We start from the raw sequence: 14,679 nt of genomic DNA, 5'->3' as shown, positions 1-14,679 counted from the left end.
TGAGCCCTGCAGTCAGCCCCTGCCCACCTCCCTCAGCCTCAGGCCCTCCCCACAGCCCCCTCTCAGGTTTCCAGAGCTTCTCCCTCCCTGAGCCTAACCCTCCCTGGGGAGACGCCCTCCCCAGACCTCCATCTGCTCTGCTCCCTCCTCTCAGCATCAGGGGTTCCCGACAGAGCGCAGGGCCAGCACCAACCTTTCTAGATTCCTTGCCTGCTCCAGAGTCAGTGTCTGACTAACTCTTCCGTGTCTCCAACCGGAAGACGCTGAATAGTTCTGAAGTTGCGTGTTTGGACTGACCCTCCCAGAGTCAGTCCCTTTAGTGGCATCACCACGGTCCCTGTTCCCGCAACACAAGCTTCCTCCTTGCTTGCTGGCTTTCCTGTCTCCAGAGCTCTGCTTTTGTCACCATGGCAAACTGTCCAGCACCTAACTTTGCTAAACTGGAACTCGAAACTGATTTCCCAAATGGAGATCATACAACAGATGATTCTCACAAACACTTCAATTATTTGGGTAAACTTGGATGTGCTAAGTAGCTTCAGTCATGTCTGAGTCTTCATGACCAACCCTATGGACTGTAGCCTGCCAGGCTCCTCTGCCTATGGGATTCTCCAGGCAAGAATACTGGAGTGGGTTGCCATTCCCTTCTCCAAGAGATCTTCCCAACCCAGAGATCGATCCCACGTCTCCTGGGTCTCCTGCATTGGCAAGCAGGTTCTTTACCACTAGCACCACCTGGGAAGCTCCGCAAATGGGGGGGTGGGGGGCAAAAACAAAGCACCTTGTCTGAGTCTACTGAAACTTTTCCCAGAGACCCAGCAGTCCACTCTGATGAATGCAAGGTCTCATCTAATCCTCATGAGGCAGTTGAAGATCTTATTTTGCAGATGAGGGAAGTTCAAGGTAAAAGAGGACAGGAGTAACAGGACTGGGTTGTGTCTGACTGTCTCCTTTCTTATACTCCAAGCTAAAATGACAGCAACAGATGGTCTGTTGGAACCCAAGAAGGCCTTCAGTATCAGAGAAATTAAAAACATACAAATGTTCAGAGAGAGAGAGAGACTGCATGTGTGGTCCTCGGATATGTCTTGAATTATTGAGGGTAACCCCCACCCCAGACACACCTTTACTAAGGAACATCATCTAGATACAGAGGCAACTCTCATGGGAATGTTACATACCCTTTCCCTAGCTTTTCATGCTAGAACTAAGTGGGGACCGGCATACAGCCTTATCTGAAAGCAACAATTCTCAGTCTCATGCCTCCTTGCTAAAAGAAAAAGGATTCATTCCCACATAGGCATGGTTGGCTGAAGCCCTTTTTGGAAACGGGCTATCAGAGCTTGGGCACGGATTCAGCTATGTAGAACTCCCATCCATTAGAATCTAGCACATGTGGGAATGAAAAATGTGCAACTGCTGTGTGTCATCTGGGCCATCAGCAACCATGAAAGCCACAGCAAACGCTGACATAAATACAGGAAAATCCTGAAGCCGTTTAGGCCAACTGCATTTTTCCAGAAGATGAAATGACCATTACTTTTCCCATTAAAATGGAGTAAAGCTGGGTAGAATAAGCAGGTCTAAGGCATCAGCTGGGAGGAACTCTGACTCAGGGCACCACTCTGAGAGGGAGGGGAGGGGAGAAAGTCAAACTGAGCTTTGTGTGCAGACCTGCTAAGCATTTAAAATACATGAGGTATTTCTGTACAGTAAGTCCCCAACTGGGCAAAGTCTCCTCCATTTTGCAGGTGAAAAAGTTGATATCAAAGGAACAAGACATGTTCTCTTCTTGCCCCAGTTCTCAAATAGACAGGCAACAGCACTCACTATCAACCAACCTTCCAGGAAGCACTACAGAAAAAAAAATCACTTCTCCTCCTTCTAAACCTAGAGACAAAACCCTTCTCAATCTCTAGACCAGGACAAACTTTTCACAGGGAATGTCACTGATTCATACAAGTGGCGGTGGCCACCGTCCGTCCTTAACTCCCTCATTTGAAATCTGGAGAAAAACAACTCAGTCACAGCTTTGGAATGCAAGTTATAAAAACAAGTAATTCACCGCTGCTGGCTTCTAATAAAAGGCAAGGAGCCTCTATAAGACTGAGTTTTCTCTTACAGAGATGTGTGGTGGGAGAAAGTGACCAGTCTGCGTTCTGACCGCACGTGGGCGCAGGGCTGGTGAGAGGGCGGGACTGGACTCGAGGAGGCCTTGAGCACTAGCCACCGGGCCCTTCCTGCCGCGGGTCCCCGAGGAGACGGGGAAGGGTGCAGAAGAGCATCCACCGCCCCTGTCTATGCCTGCGCCCATCCACACTCTCCTTTCTTTGAGGGTAGCAGGAAACGCTTTGGGGTATTTGTCCTGCTGCTGCTGCTGCTGCTAAGTCGCTTCAGTCGTGTCCGACTCTGTGCGACCCCATAGACGGCAGCCCACCAGGCTCCCCCGTCCCTGGGGTTCTCCAGGCAAGAACACTGGAGTGGGTTGCCATTTCCTTTTCCAATGCATGGAAGTGAAAAGTGAAAGTGAAGTCTCTCAGTCGTGTCCGACTCTTCGCTACCCCATGGACTGCAGCCTACCAGGCTCCTTCGTCCATGGGATTTTCCAGGCAAGAGTACTGGAGTGGGTTGCCATTGCCTTTTCCGGGGTATTTGTCCTAAGTGCTCTCAAATTTAGAAGTCACACGGTTTCGCCGAGTTCTCCGGAGAGAGGGCGGGCTCCCGGGCGCGCCCGCCACCCCAGGCCCCCCGGCTGGCCGGCTGGGCCGGGGCCGAAACTGACAGTCCCCGAGCGGTGGCCACAGGGGCGCCAGCCGCCACCCTAGACGCTTTATGGAGCTCCCCCGCCCCAACCGTGATCTTCTTAGGCCGCCGAGGTTAAGGGAAGGCAGAGAGCTCGTCAGACCCGCGGGTCCCCGGCAGCCGGGGATCCTAGGAACGGTCGGGAGGACGGTGACCGAGACCCCTTGGTGGGTGCGCCTCCGGTCGGTGGGCGCTAGAGCCCCGCGCGCCGAGCCCCAGACCTCCCGGACCTCCCGCTGTCTCGCTCCGCGGCGGCCACAGGTGCGCGGCTCGCGGCGCCCTGGCGCCGACTCCGGGGATTTCCCTGGCTGAGCGCGGCGCTCGGTGTACGGTCTCGCTCTGCAGCGCGGGGCCCCGGAGCGCTCGGACCAGCCCAGCCATTGAAACCCGATACGCGGGGTGGGGCCCACGCGGAGGCCGGCGAAGGAGGCGGGCGGGCCGGCGGCCGGGCTGCCCGGCGCCCCTTACCTGCGGCTCCGCGGGCGGCCTCCGCGTCCATGCTCCCGCGCGCGCCCTGCGCCCCGCCCCGGCCGGGTCCCCAGGGGTGCCCCGCACCGGGGCCCGCGGCGGCCCCGCCCGCGCCCTGAATTGCCCGGGTCCCCATGGCCCCCGCCCCCTGCCCCGGGGCTATCGACCTGCAACCTGTCTCTAGGGGCCCCGGCTCCCTACACAGTTTGCACAGCGAGTTTGCACCACTCATCAGCACCTCCGAGGAGTAGTGAGTAGTTAGTATCCCTCTGGGGCTTCCCTGGTGGCTCAGATGGTGAAGAATCCTCGTGCATTCCGGGAGACCTGGGTTCGATCCCCAGGTTACCCACTCCAGTATCCTTATCTGGAGAATTCCAAGAACAGAGGAGTCTGGCGGGCCCCAGTTCACGGAGTCGCAAAGACTGGGACAGGACTGAGCGACTTTCACCATCACACACAACTATTCCTGTTGGAAGAGAAGCTGTTCGCAGCCTCACCTTCTCACCAGGGCCCCTGGGTCCGGCACCCCACTCTCTGGGCCCCTTCCCACTTTCTTCTACTATTTCTTTTTCTGTGGGCAAGAATCCCTGGTTTTATACCTTCTTGAAAATGTATACAGTTGAAAGGACGCTCAAAGACAACGAATGACACTCAAAGCCAGGGCATCAGGTAATTTTTTCTGCCCATTTTTCTGTTTCTTTCCTAACAACTGTAAAGTACTTTTTCTGATAACTAATAATTTTATTTATTAAATATTCAAGCTTGTACTCACTTAAGAGAGCAAAATTCAATGAGAAGCAATTGCTTCTGTACTGTTTCTTTTTGGCCTGTTGCAGAGTGTTTTTTGTCAGGGTGATTTTAAAACGCCAGTGGCCTTGGAACCCAAAGGCCTGTGGCCAGTCAGCTGGCACCCCCCGTCTTCGGCTGCAGCTCTGGAGTTTGCCCTTGGCCTGGCTCCCTCCAGCTCCATCCTCAGCTTTTCTGGCCCTCTGCCCCAGGATGGGTCTAGAGTTCATTTCCCTGCTTTCTCCCTGCACCCCAGCAAACACTGGCTCAGGGGAGCCTCTTAGCTACTCCCCGCGGTGTAACCCTACCTTTGTAGCAACCCACCTGAGGAAGACCAAGGGATCCCCAAGCAGAAGATGAAAAATGGCCCCAGTTTTACTTCCGTTGCATATCACTGCAGAATCTGATGTGTCCAGAGCTGGAGGCTCCCCTTAGAGCCACCCTGACTCGTCTCTTGCAACTGTGAGATTTCATTTTCCACAATGATGGAAACACAGAGCTTCTTGAGTGGTAGCATTTCAGACACTTATCTCCTCCTAACACCTCCTTGTTTTCATTCAATGCACGTTTGTTAGGTTCCTACTATGGGCCTTATGAGGCTTCCTGGTGGCACTAGTGATAAAGAACCCACTTGCCATCACGGGAGATGTAGGAGACCCGGGGTTGATCCCTGGGTTGGGAAGATACCCTGGAGAAGGGATAGGCTACCCACTCCAGTATTCTTGGGCTTCCCTGGTGGCTCTTTCCCAGATGGTAAAGAATCTGCCTGCAATGTGGAAGACCTGGGGTTGATCTCTGGGTTGGGAAGATCGCCTGGAAGAGGGCATGGCAACCCACTCCAGTATTCTTGTCTGGAGAATCCCCATGGACAGAGGAGTCTGGCAGCTACAGTCCACAGAGTCACAAAGAGTCGGACACAACTGAAGCAACTTAGAGCCTATACTGTTCTAGATTCTAGGGATTCAGCCATGAACAAGATGGACAAAACCTTGCCCTCATGGAGGCTACTTTATGGGCAAGAGTGGGCAGGAGATAAAGAGAACAGAATAGTACATTAAATAAGAGCTAAGGGGGAAAAAATAGAGAAAGGGGATGGGAGGAGGGAAAAACCATGAGGAAAATGAGCAATGTGGGAAGGGAAAATGGCCAAGGCTACAGCAAGTACAAAGTCCCTGAGGTGGGAAGAAATCTCTTTTTCAGCCCCTGTGCCTGGTGGAGCCCCTGATAAATCAAGGATGCTACTTCAGCTGTTGGCCCATAGGGCTAAAGATTTATTAACCCCTGCTGCAAAACATACAGTGTTTGTTTGAACAAAACATGTTCAAACATGTTTTGATACCTTGATACCTTTTTTTGAGTTTTTGTGTTGTTTTTAAAATTACTTACATGGTTACTTACTGAATTCCTGTTACTTTTTTAAAAAGAAAGAGCTGTAAACTGAAAAGTTCCCTGCTTCTCAGCTGCTTATTCAACTTCTGTCCCAAAGTCAGAGCTCAGTCAAATACTTCTTCTCCTTTATAGTTTCTGAGTGTTCTGTCTTGCTTGGGTGGGCTGAGACCACCCCCAAATTAGAAAGAAACCCTTCTACATTTGCTTTCAGTGTTTGTACTATTTGGGGTCTTTAGATTTGAATTTTAAATCCAACTAGAATTTATTTATGTATGTAGCATAAGGAATACATCTCACTATAGCCAATTGTTCCAACACCGTCAAATGGTCCGTTCTTTCCTCCACTAATTTTAATTACTTCCTTAACCATTTATTAAATCCCTATATACATTATGACTCTTGCTTTATTACTCTTTTTACTATTTCTACAATAGCACACTGTTTGAATTACCACAGCTTTATCATTTATTTAAATATGTGAGAGGACAAACTTTCCCTCATCAAATATTAGAACCAACTAATTAAGGATTGAGGTTTGATGGAGATTGTGCCTAGTTTTGAACACCGACTTGCAGAATATTAACAGCTTCAAACTTTTGAGTCTTTTCATCAAAGAACATAGCACACCTTGGCTTAGTCAGGACTTTTACTTTACTCTTACCTTTTTTTTTTCTTTTGGTACCAAAGTTCTACAGTTCTTATAAATGGATCTCATATATTTCTTGATAGGTTTATTCCTATATATTTCTGATATTTGTTGGCTATTTTTAATGGCTCTTTCTTTTCTTCAATTACATTTACTAATCGGTATTGCTCGTATATAAGAAAATTGTTAGCTTGGGTAAATGCCAGTCTCATATCCAGCCAGTTTTATGAGATCCAGTAGTTTTTAAAATCAATTATCACAGAATTCCTAGGTAGACAATCAGATAGTCCGTAAATAAGTTGCTGATTTCTAAACCATCCTCAAACCTACTTAGCCACATGGCACTCACTTTTGACACCAAAATTGCCCTTGACTCTAACAAAGAAAAATGAAAAATATTGTTCATATATGTAAACTGGAAAATAGGGGCCTGCAGCATGCTTTCAGTATGTCTTCACTTCATTCCAGGAGGTTGTTAAGCACGCTGCTTCATCCTTCAAATGGCCTCAGTCATCTACACAGGAATTTCCTCAGTGTTAAGCACACAACTGTTCTAGCCATTCCCAAAGTATTTGTGAAATTTGAAAGAAAAATCCAGTATTTAAACAACAGGGCTAGGGAGGTATTGGATTTTAAAAAGAAACCAACTGCTGTAGCCGCAGTTGTCACTTTTCAGTCAAGAGAATGTAGTCCTTAAAAATAAAAGAAAAAAAAATCAAGACTTAGCAAAAATCAAAGGAAAAATACAAGACCGAGGAAAATTATCCACAGACCTTTCTCCTATAAAATGTAAAAAAACTGTTTGAGGATGGTTTAGAAATCAACAACTTATTTATAGACTATCTGATTGTCTACCTAGGGATTCTGTGATAATTGATTTTAGAAACTATTGGATCTCATAAAACTGGCTGGATTTGAGACTGGCATTTACCCAAGCTAACAATTTTCTCATATATGAGCAATAACCAATTAGTAAATGTAATTGAAGCAAAGAAAGAGATTTACAGTAAAATAGATTTACAGTCTATCACAGCAGACTGTCAGAAATTTTAAAGCATTAGTTTTTAAGCTATTAATTCAAATTTCATAGGTGAAGTTACAAAAACTATTATCTTTCAAACCAGTTTCCCATGGAACGCTAAGATAATCCCAGCATTGTTATATGGTCTCTAACATACCAGTTTCCTAATTGTTTCAAAACAGTTTTAAATGGTTGTTTCAGAATGTTATAAAAGTCTCAGATTTTTTATATTTAAATAAGTAAATGTCATAAGCATTTGAGGGTGAGGCTTTAGTAGGAAGGTTAAAAACATAAGTACATGGCATCTGAACTCTCCCCCAAAATGAAGCACAGCTTCAGGATTCTTTCTTACCTGGGTGGTGGAGCCAAATCTTGCCCGGCACAACCAGTAGTTACACACATGAGTGAGAAAAAATATCAGTTGATAACTGCTTCAGAGAGCTAATTCCACAGCAGTTAAAAATCATAAATGGTACCATTTTTGAAAACAAAACTGTCTACCATATTCATTCAGAATGCTCCTCTAATTTAACACCTGGTGAACCTAACAAAAAAAGAGAAAGCAATGGGTTTTTGATGGAACATTCTGAATTACTTAATCCTTGTTTTGATTTTAATTAAAACCTGCTCACTTAACTGAAAATGTGTTCATGTATACCACAAGGTCACTTTACCCCCAGCTGTGTCATGTTCTGTATAGGAGAAAAACTGTATTCTCAGGCAGCGTTTGGCAAACTGCAACATACAGCCCCTACCCAGCCCACTGCCTGTTTTTGTGCAGCTTGTGGGCTAGAATAATTTTTACACCTGTAAATCGCTGAAAAAAAGTAAAAGGAGAAAAACAGTTTGTGACACACGGACATTAAAATTTCAGCATCCACAGATAATTATTGGTATACTGCCACACCCACCATTTGCATAAAATATTATCTGTGGCTGCTGGAAATACCATGTGGTCCACAAGCTTAAAATATTTACCATCTAGCTTTACAGAAACTGTGTGTCCACCCCTACCGGACTAAGATGAAAAAGCAAAGTGATAGGGAAGGTTGAGTCCCCAAAGGCTACCTTAAAAGAGTGACATTTTTCAAACTGCTTTGACAAGAGGCAGTTTGGCTATCAGTTCTATGTCTTATGGTAGAGTAAGTAGCTGATCTGGAAGCAGTGATGTTTGACAGAGGAGAGTTATTATTATTTATTATTAAATTATCATTATTATTATTATTATCTTTTTCTTCAAACAAAAGTTTATTTTTTTAATTTTATTATTATTATTTTTTTTTACTTTATAATATTGTATTGATTTTGCCATACATCAACATGCATCCGCCACGGGTATACACATATTCCCCATCCTGAAACCCCCTCCCACCTCCCTCCCCATACCATCCCTCTGGGTCATCCCAGTGCACCAGCCCCAAGCTTCCTGTATCCTGCATCGAACTTGGACTGGCAATTCGTTTCTTATATGATATTATACATGTTTTAATGCCATTCTCCCAAATCATCCCCCTCCTCCCTCTCCCACAGAGTCCAAAAGACTGTTCTATACATCTGTGTCTCTTTTTCTGTCTCGCATACAGGGTTGTCGTTACCATCTTTCTAAATTCCATATATATGCGTTAGTATACTGCATTGGTGTTTTTCTTTCTGGCCTACTTCACTCTGTATAATAGGCTCCAGTTTCATCCACCTCATTAGAACTGATTCAAATGTATTCTTTTTAATGGCTGAGCAAAAAATGGGCCAAAGAACTAAATAGACATTTCTCCAAAGAAGACATACAGATGGCTAACAAACACATGAAAAGATGCTCAACATCACTCATTATCTGAGAAATGCAAATCAAAACCACAATGAGGTACCATTTCACGCCAGTCAGAATGGCTGCGATCCAAAAGTCTACAAGCAATAAATGCTGGAGAGGGTGTGGAAAAAAGGGAACCCTCTTAACACTGTTGGTGGGAATGCAAACTAGTACAGCCACTATGGAGAACAGTGTGGAGATTCCTTACAAAACTGGAAATAGAACTGCCTTATGACCCAGCAATCCCACTGCTGGGCATACACACCCAGGAAACCAGAACTGAAAGAGACACATGTACCCCAATGTTCATCGCAGCACTGTTTATAGTAGCCAGGACATGGAAGCAACCTAGATGTCCATCAGCAGATGAATGGATAAGAAAGCTGTGGTACATATACACATTATTATTATCTTAACCACCAGTGCTTCTCGCTGATTTATTTTCTCCACCTCCTAAGAGGAATTTGACCAGTTCGATTACATCTCGACTGAAGCGACTCAGCAGCAGCAGCAGCAGCATTTATATCAAGTGTACAAAACGTGTTGCAAGAGTTGTCTGTGTCAGAGACAATAAACAAACCTTTTAAATCCTTCTTGCTTAAGCAGGAAGTCACAACTTGCCAATAAGAAAATTAAAACAAACCTCACAGCGTTGTATGTTTGGTTCAAAGTGAGAAATATTTCAGGTCTTGGGATAGCGTCATCTTGGCAACCCCGCGTGTACTCCCTGGTGAGAACACCTGCATATTGTTGCTTGCTTTCCCATTCACTGAGAGAGGGTCACACCTCGTCCTCTTAATCCCAGAGTCAAATATGATTACAAGGATTTTCCTCTCGGGAATCTAACTTGTAAGGAGGATCACTGTGCTTTTTGTTAAACAAGACAGCTCTCTTTAGTTGCCTTGTTCATTCTCAGGCTTACTATATTTCATCGGTCTAAAGATTGTGTTTGATATTGGTGACTGTTGGGAACCATTTGTTTTACAGTTTAAAAAGTGCAGATGTCAGACCTTAAATCCATACTTCTCTGAATTGTTCTCATTTTTGAGAGTGAGAATGTGTGTGTGTGTTTCTCCCAAAGGGGGATGAATACAATCAGACATGTCACTGTGGCTAAGTCAAAATGTATGTCTCTCATTTTCTTGTTTATTGATTATAAAATTAGAGAAAATTTTAGGATATAAGAAAATAAGTGAATTATGGGAAAGTGAAAATTCCAGGACATATTTCAGTTGCAGTTGAAATAGGAATGGCTCATGTCAAATCCTGGAAAATAAAAATTGCGGCCTCATTATCAGAAAAGTAGAGGAAAGTAGCATTGTTAAAAATGGGCAGTCTTAACAGCTGAGGAGTTTATTTTGAGGCATGATGAGTTGACATTGGTAAACACAAGTTAGATACCCAGACCTCGTTAGTTGTGTTGATATCAGAGTTTGACCTTGGCAGTAATGAACTTTACAAATATGGGCATTTCCAGTGATTTAATCTCTTCATTTAAAAGTGATGGACAAACCCTTCTGCTAGAAGGACTAGTTGAGTGACCTGAACCAGGGGATCCGTTTATCAGAGGTGGGGGTGGGAGGCGTGGAGGAAGATAAAACATCAACAGTGAGAATATGAGAAATTGGTTACTACTTTAAACTTGGATTTTTGTAGTGTCTGTGTTAATCTCAGAATAAGGTGACATGCAAAGCCCTCTGTATTTCCTGCAAAACAAGGTCGCCCCAGCTTCCCAGAGCAGGCAGGGAAAGGCTCCTGGGGGCAAATGCCACTTCCCACCTGTTGTCTGCTGTAAATAAGCCTGCAGCCCACACCAGGGGCCAATTAAAAGGAATGTCCCATCGGTTCAGTGACCCAGGAAGGCATCAGGTGGAGTCTAGTTTGTTGGAGTGATCCCAATTAAGTAGGGGTGGAGGTGTACTTTTTTTGTTTGTTTGTTTTTAATCAGGGAGCCAATTAAGATGAAACCTCAAAGTCACACCCTCTATTAGGGAGTATTCTGAACTTGGGGAAGCAGTGTGATGCTGGGGGACATGGTGTTTTACTGGCTTTCCCTGGATGGAGCTTATGATGGCCTCACTCAGATGTGGAAAAAGAATTATGGTTTGTTTGTTCATTTTTTTTTTTGGCTGTACTACAGGCATGTAAAATCTTATTCCCCAGCCAGGATTGAACCTGTACCCCCTACATTGGAAAGGCAGAGTCTTAACCACTGGGCCTCCAGGGAAGTCCTAGAATTATGGGTTTTGTACCTCTTGTTAGAAAGCTTTTGTTAAAAAAATATATATAAGTATTTTTAATTTTTAAAAAGTTATCTTTTTTTTTTAAGTAGTTTATTCTGAAAGGTCAAGAAGTTTCATGTTTCATGACATGGCTTCTTCAATAGAGGAACTAGTCCCAGGTGTTAGCTCTTCTGGTTACTCGGACAATTTAGGAGGAGAGGGGAATGTCCCTAGAGCCAGGAGGCAAGCCCAAGCATTTCGCGGGGCATGAAGCTAGTCTGGCGCCCTCTTGGGCGCTGATCGAAGTCGGAATGGGGGTTGGTGAGACCCCAGCCAGGGAAGCCGGCGCAGACTTTCTGGCTATGTGAGCCTCTGCCCCCAGGGCTGCGGGAGGGCTGGCGACAGTGCCGGGCGCTCTCTACCCAGGAAACGGTGCTGTGACCGCCCCCTTTTCGCAGAAAGGAGAAAAGAGTGGGGAGAGATTAACTGGCCTGAGGACGCACAGTTTATAGACGGCAGGTGCTTTCAACCATCCTTTTAACCATAAGCTTCATCTGTGGTTTTGGCCTGTTTCTTTTTTTTTTTTTTTTTTTCTCACATATTCTGCAGAATCAGTTTCGAGAGTTACCATATTTTATCAAGCCGCGGTCTAAACAAACACCTTGTAAGTGTCCCCGCCATCATGACTTGCTGGGGCTAACCGGTGGCAGCAGATTTTAGCTCCCGCCCAATCCCAGTCCCATGCAAACTGGGACAGCTGGTCACCAGACTCGCGTCTGAACATAGCAACCAACAAAGTGACCCAGAACCAGGTGGCTGGAAAGACCGTGGTGCCGCTCTGACCCTCTGCCTTTCTGTTGCTGCAGGCCCCGTGCCCAGAGCCGGCTATGTCTGCTTTCAAGAGGCATTGTTTACACCCTCCTCCCACCCCAGAGTCTTCAGCCTTTCAGGGCCCCCCAAATGCTGCAGGGTGGTCTGTCCCCATCCATCCAAGCCAGAGGCCAACACCAGCGGGGGCCTGCCTCTGACCCGCGCAGGCGCACAAGCGCGCTCCCCACTCTGGTTCCATGGATTCCCGGTCCAGCTGCGTGGTGGTGACCGGTAAGGCGACTTTCCTGCTTTCCACTTGATGCTGCCTTTAGCTTGACCGTGGAATGCGCTCTTGCCTGATCCTGGTCATAAATAGTTCCCTCGTGGGGGGCGCGGGGGAAGAGTGGCAACTGGTGGTGCCAATAATTCCGGAGGGAGCTAACTTCCTGCTATGCCCTGTTAAAAACAACAAGGAGGGGACGGAGAGGCGTTTCTGCTTCTGCAGTGTCATTCACTTCAAATAACCCTTGAGTGGCATACACAGTGGTGCCCTCATGTGGCTTAGACCTTTGTCCTTCAGCCCACGGGGGTGGGGAAGCGGAGGCTGGGGCCCCTGTGGCATCTACTAGGGGTGCAGCTGTTAATAGGCAAAAGGAGGGGGAGCAGGGAACCCAGAAAGAAGGGGGCAGTGACCACCCCAAGAGGGGCACATAGCTCCCCCGCAAACTGGAGACTTTCCAGCCACTCGGGGAACTTTCGGCACCCTCTGAGAGCCACCAGTTAGACTTTGAACCCCAGAAGGAATGGTAGCCACCCACTCCTACCTTTTACCAGCACATTTGAAATCCACCCCAGACACCCCCAGTCATTGTCACAGCTGGTCCCTGGAGGGCTTGTTTTCTTCACACAGCTCTTTATTTTTAGTCAGTCACATTTGGCATATTTGAAGTTTTCTGAATTGTGTGGATGAAGGAAATAAGAGACAAGGGTTCCTGTGTGTGTGGGAAATTGAACGTTACCTATCTTAATATTTTCAGACTATAATCAAACTCTTGTTAACCTTCTGAGAAAAAGAAAGTTCTTTCGAAAACCTTTTCTCTCCCTTGTTCTCATTTGTGTTATTTTGGGTATTAGAGATTGGTTCAAATTACCCTTGAATTCCTAAGGACATTATAACCTGATAAATGTGATACTTGTCACAAATGAAATCTGAATGCTGAAGCACCAGGGAAGGTCTTAGACTCACATCAACGACCCCTGCCTCTGTCCTGTCAGCCTGAGATTTGCTGGCAAACTCCAGGTTGTTTGATGGTACCTGATCATCAGCGGTGATTTGGGAATGCCCACTGGCTTCCAGAGCGTGGCCTCCCTTTATTAAAAATGCTCTGAGCTGCCAGGGGCGGTCTTTTCATTTAATTGGATTTGCTTCACATGTAAATCTCGCCAGGACATTGGCACGTAGACAGATGGTGAGGGAACAAGAGCTCTGAAGAACTGGCTCAAGACCAAGGCCTTCGGACTGGCACCCCACCGTGACAATGGGAGACAGAAAGCGTGCTTCCCTCCAAAGGGCCTCTTCTGATTCCAGGAGATTTCTCCAGCCACTTTTCACAAGTTCTACCCAAGGTCTTGCCAAGTGTAAAGTGTAAGGCTTGACCGTGCAAAACAAAAGCTTCAGACCTTCATTTGCTGAGTTGTTTTGCCTAATTGAAAACAGATAAGCGATGATCTGAATACACTGATCTGAATGTGATTCGAAAGCAGCATGTGACTTGGTGAGGACTAAAAATGTCACTGCATTTTCAGTATTCCTACAGTCATCCCAGAAGGTACTTGGTTTCCCAGTGGTTTTTCCTTAATCTCAATATTTTCCTGTTTTGTTTTGTTTTTTGCTTGGCCACTTCAGTCTTATTTATTCTATAGGATTCAGTCAAAGTCAGAAAACACCACTAGATTTCCTGGGACATCCTGTCCCAAACTTTTCTCTTCCCTGAGAAAGTTTTACCCTTTTTGAGTGAAGTTATGAGTGCTCTATACCCAGAGATCCCCCAACTTCAGAGGCACAGTCTTCTCCAGAACTGGCTTCTGCAGGGGTGGGGATAGGGGCGGGGTTCCAGACATTGGTAGTTAATCATAGCTCCTCCCCATCTCGGAATCATGATTTGAGAAGTGCATCCCAGAAATCAGATTGCTAGAATTCAAAGCCTCACCTGGTAAAGCTGAGCTAGAGAATGCCACTTCCACCTGCAGCCCACTGCCCCCCACCCTGCAGTGAGTCCCTCCCCAGTCATAGACCCATCTGCCAGCCGCTGACACTCCCTACAGGGCCAGGCAGGAACCACTGAGCTCTGAACACGGGCCGCACTGCAGGAGAGATGAAGGGAGAGGCCCCAGGGAGCTGGCCCCTCCTCCTGGCACCATCCTAGGGGCCGTGTGATGGTTAATTTTGTGTGTCAACCTGACTGAGCCACTGAGTGCCCAGACCCCTGGTTAAACATTCTTTCTGAATGTGTCTATGAGGGTATTTCTGGAGGAGCTTAGCGTTTAAATCAGTGGGCTCAGGAAAGCAGTGCCCTCCCCAGTGTGGGTGAGCATCATCTAATCTATTAAGGGCCTGAATAGAATAAAAAGCCCAGGAAGGTTGAGTTCCCTCCGTCTGAAGCCATGGACTGATACATCAATATTCTTCTGCCCTCAAATGGGTGCTCCTGGTTCTTGGGCCTTCAAC

General features: G+C 46.4%; 1 protein-coding gene across 6 annotated transcripts in view; it reads left to right on the top strand.

Annotated features, from left to right (window-relative positions):
• The first annotated feature begins 11,981 nt into the window (after nt 1-11,981).
• PGPEP1L (pyroglutamyl-peptidase I like) overlaps nt 11,982-14,679 on the top strand; it is a 74,247-nt gene continuing 71,549 nt past the window's right edge. Inside the window, exon 1 of one of the 6 annotated variants that reach the window (XM_070358356.1) lies at nt 11,982-12,242. In XM_070358356.1, the coding sequence (XP_070214457.1) occupies nt 12,209-12,242 (34 nt within the window). In that variant the 5' untranslated portion in view covers nt 11,982-12,208. The remainder of the gene's footprint in view (nt 12,243-14,679) is intronic. The other 5 variants (XM_070358359.1, XM_070358357.1, XM_070358358.1 and 2 more) reach the window with 5 other exon arrangements.

This window comes from Bos mutus, chromosome 21 (genome assembly GCF_027580195.1).
Source record: "Bos mutus isolate GX-2022 chromosome 21, NWIPB_WYAK_1.1, whole genome shotgun sequence".
In the NCBI taxonomy this organism is placed as follows: Eukaryota; Metazoa; Chordata; class Mammalia; order Artiodactyla; family Bovidae; genus Bos; species Bos mutus.
This window is presented reverse-complemented; position numbering and strand designations above follow the sequence as displayed.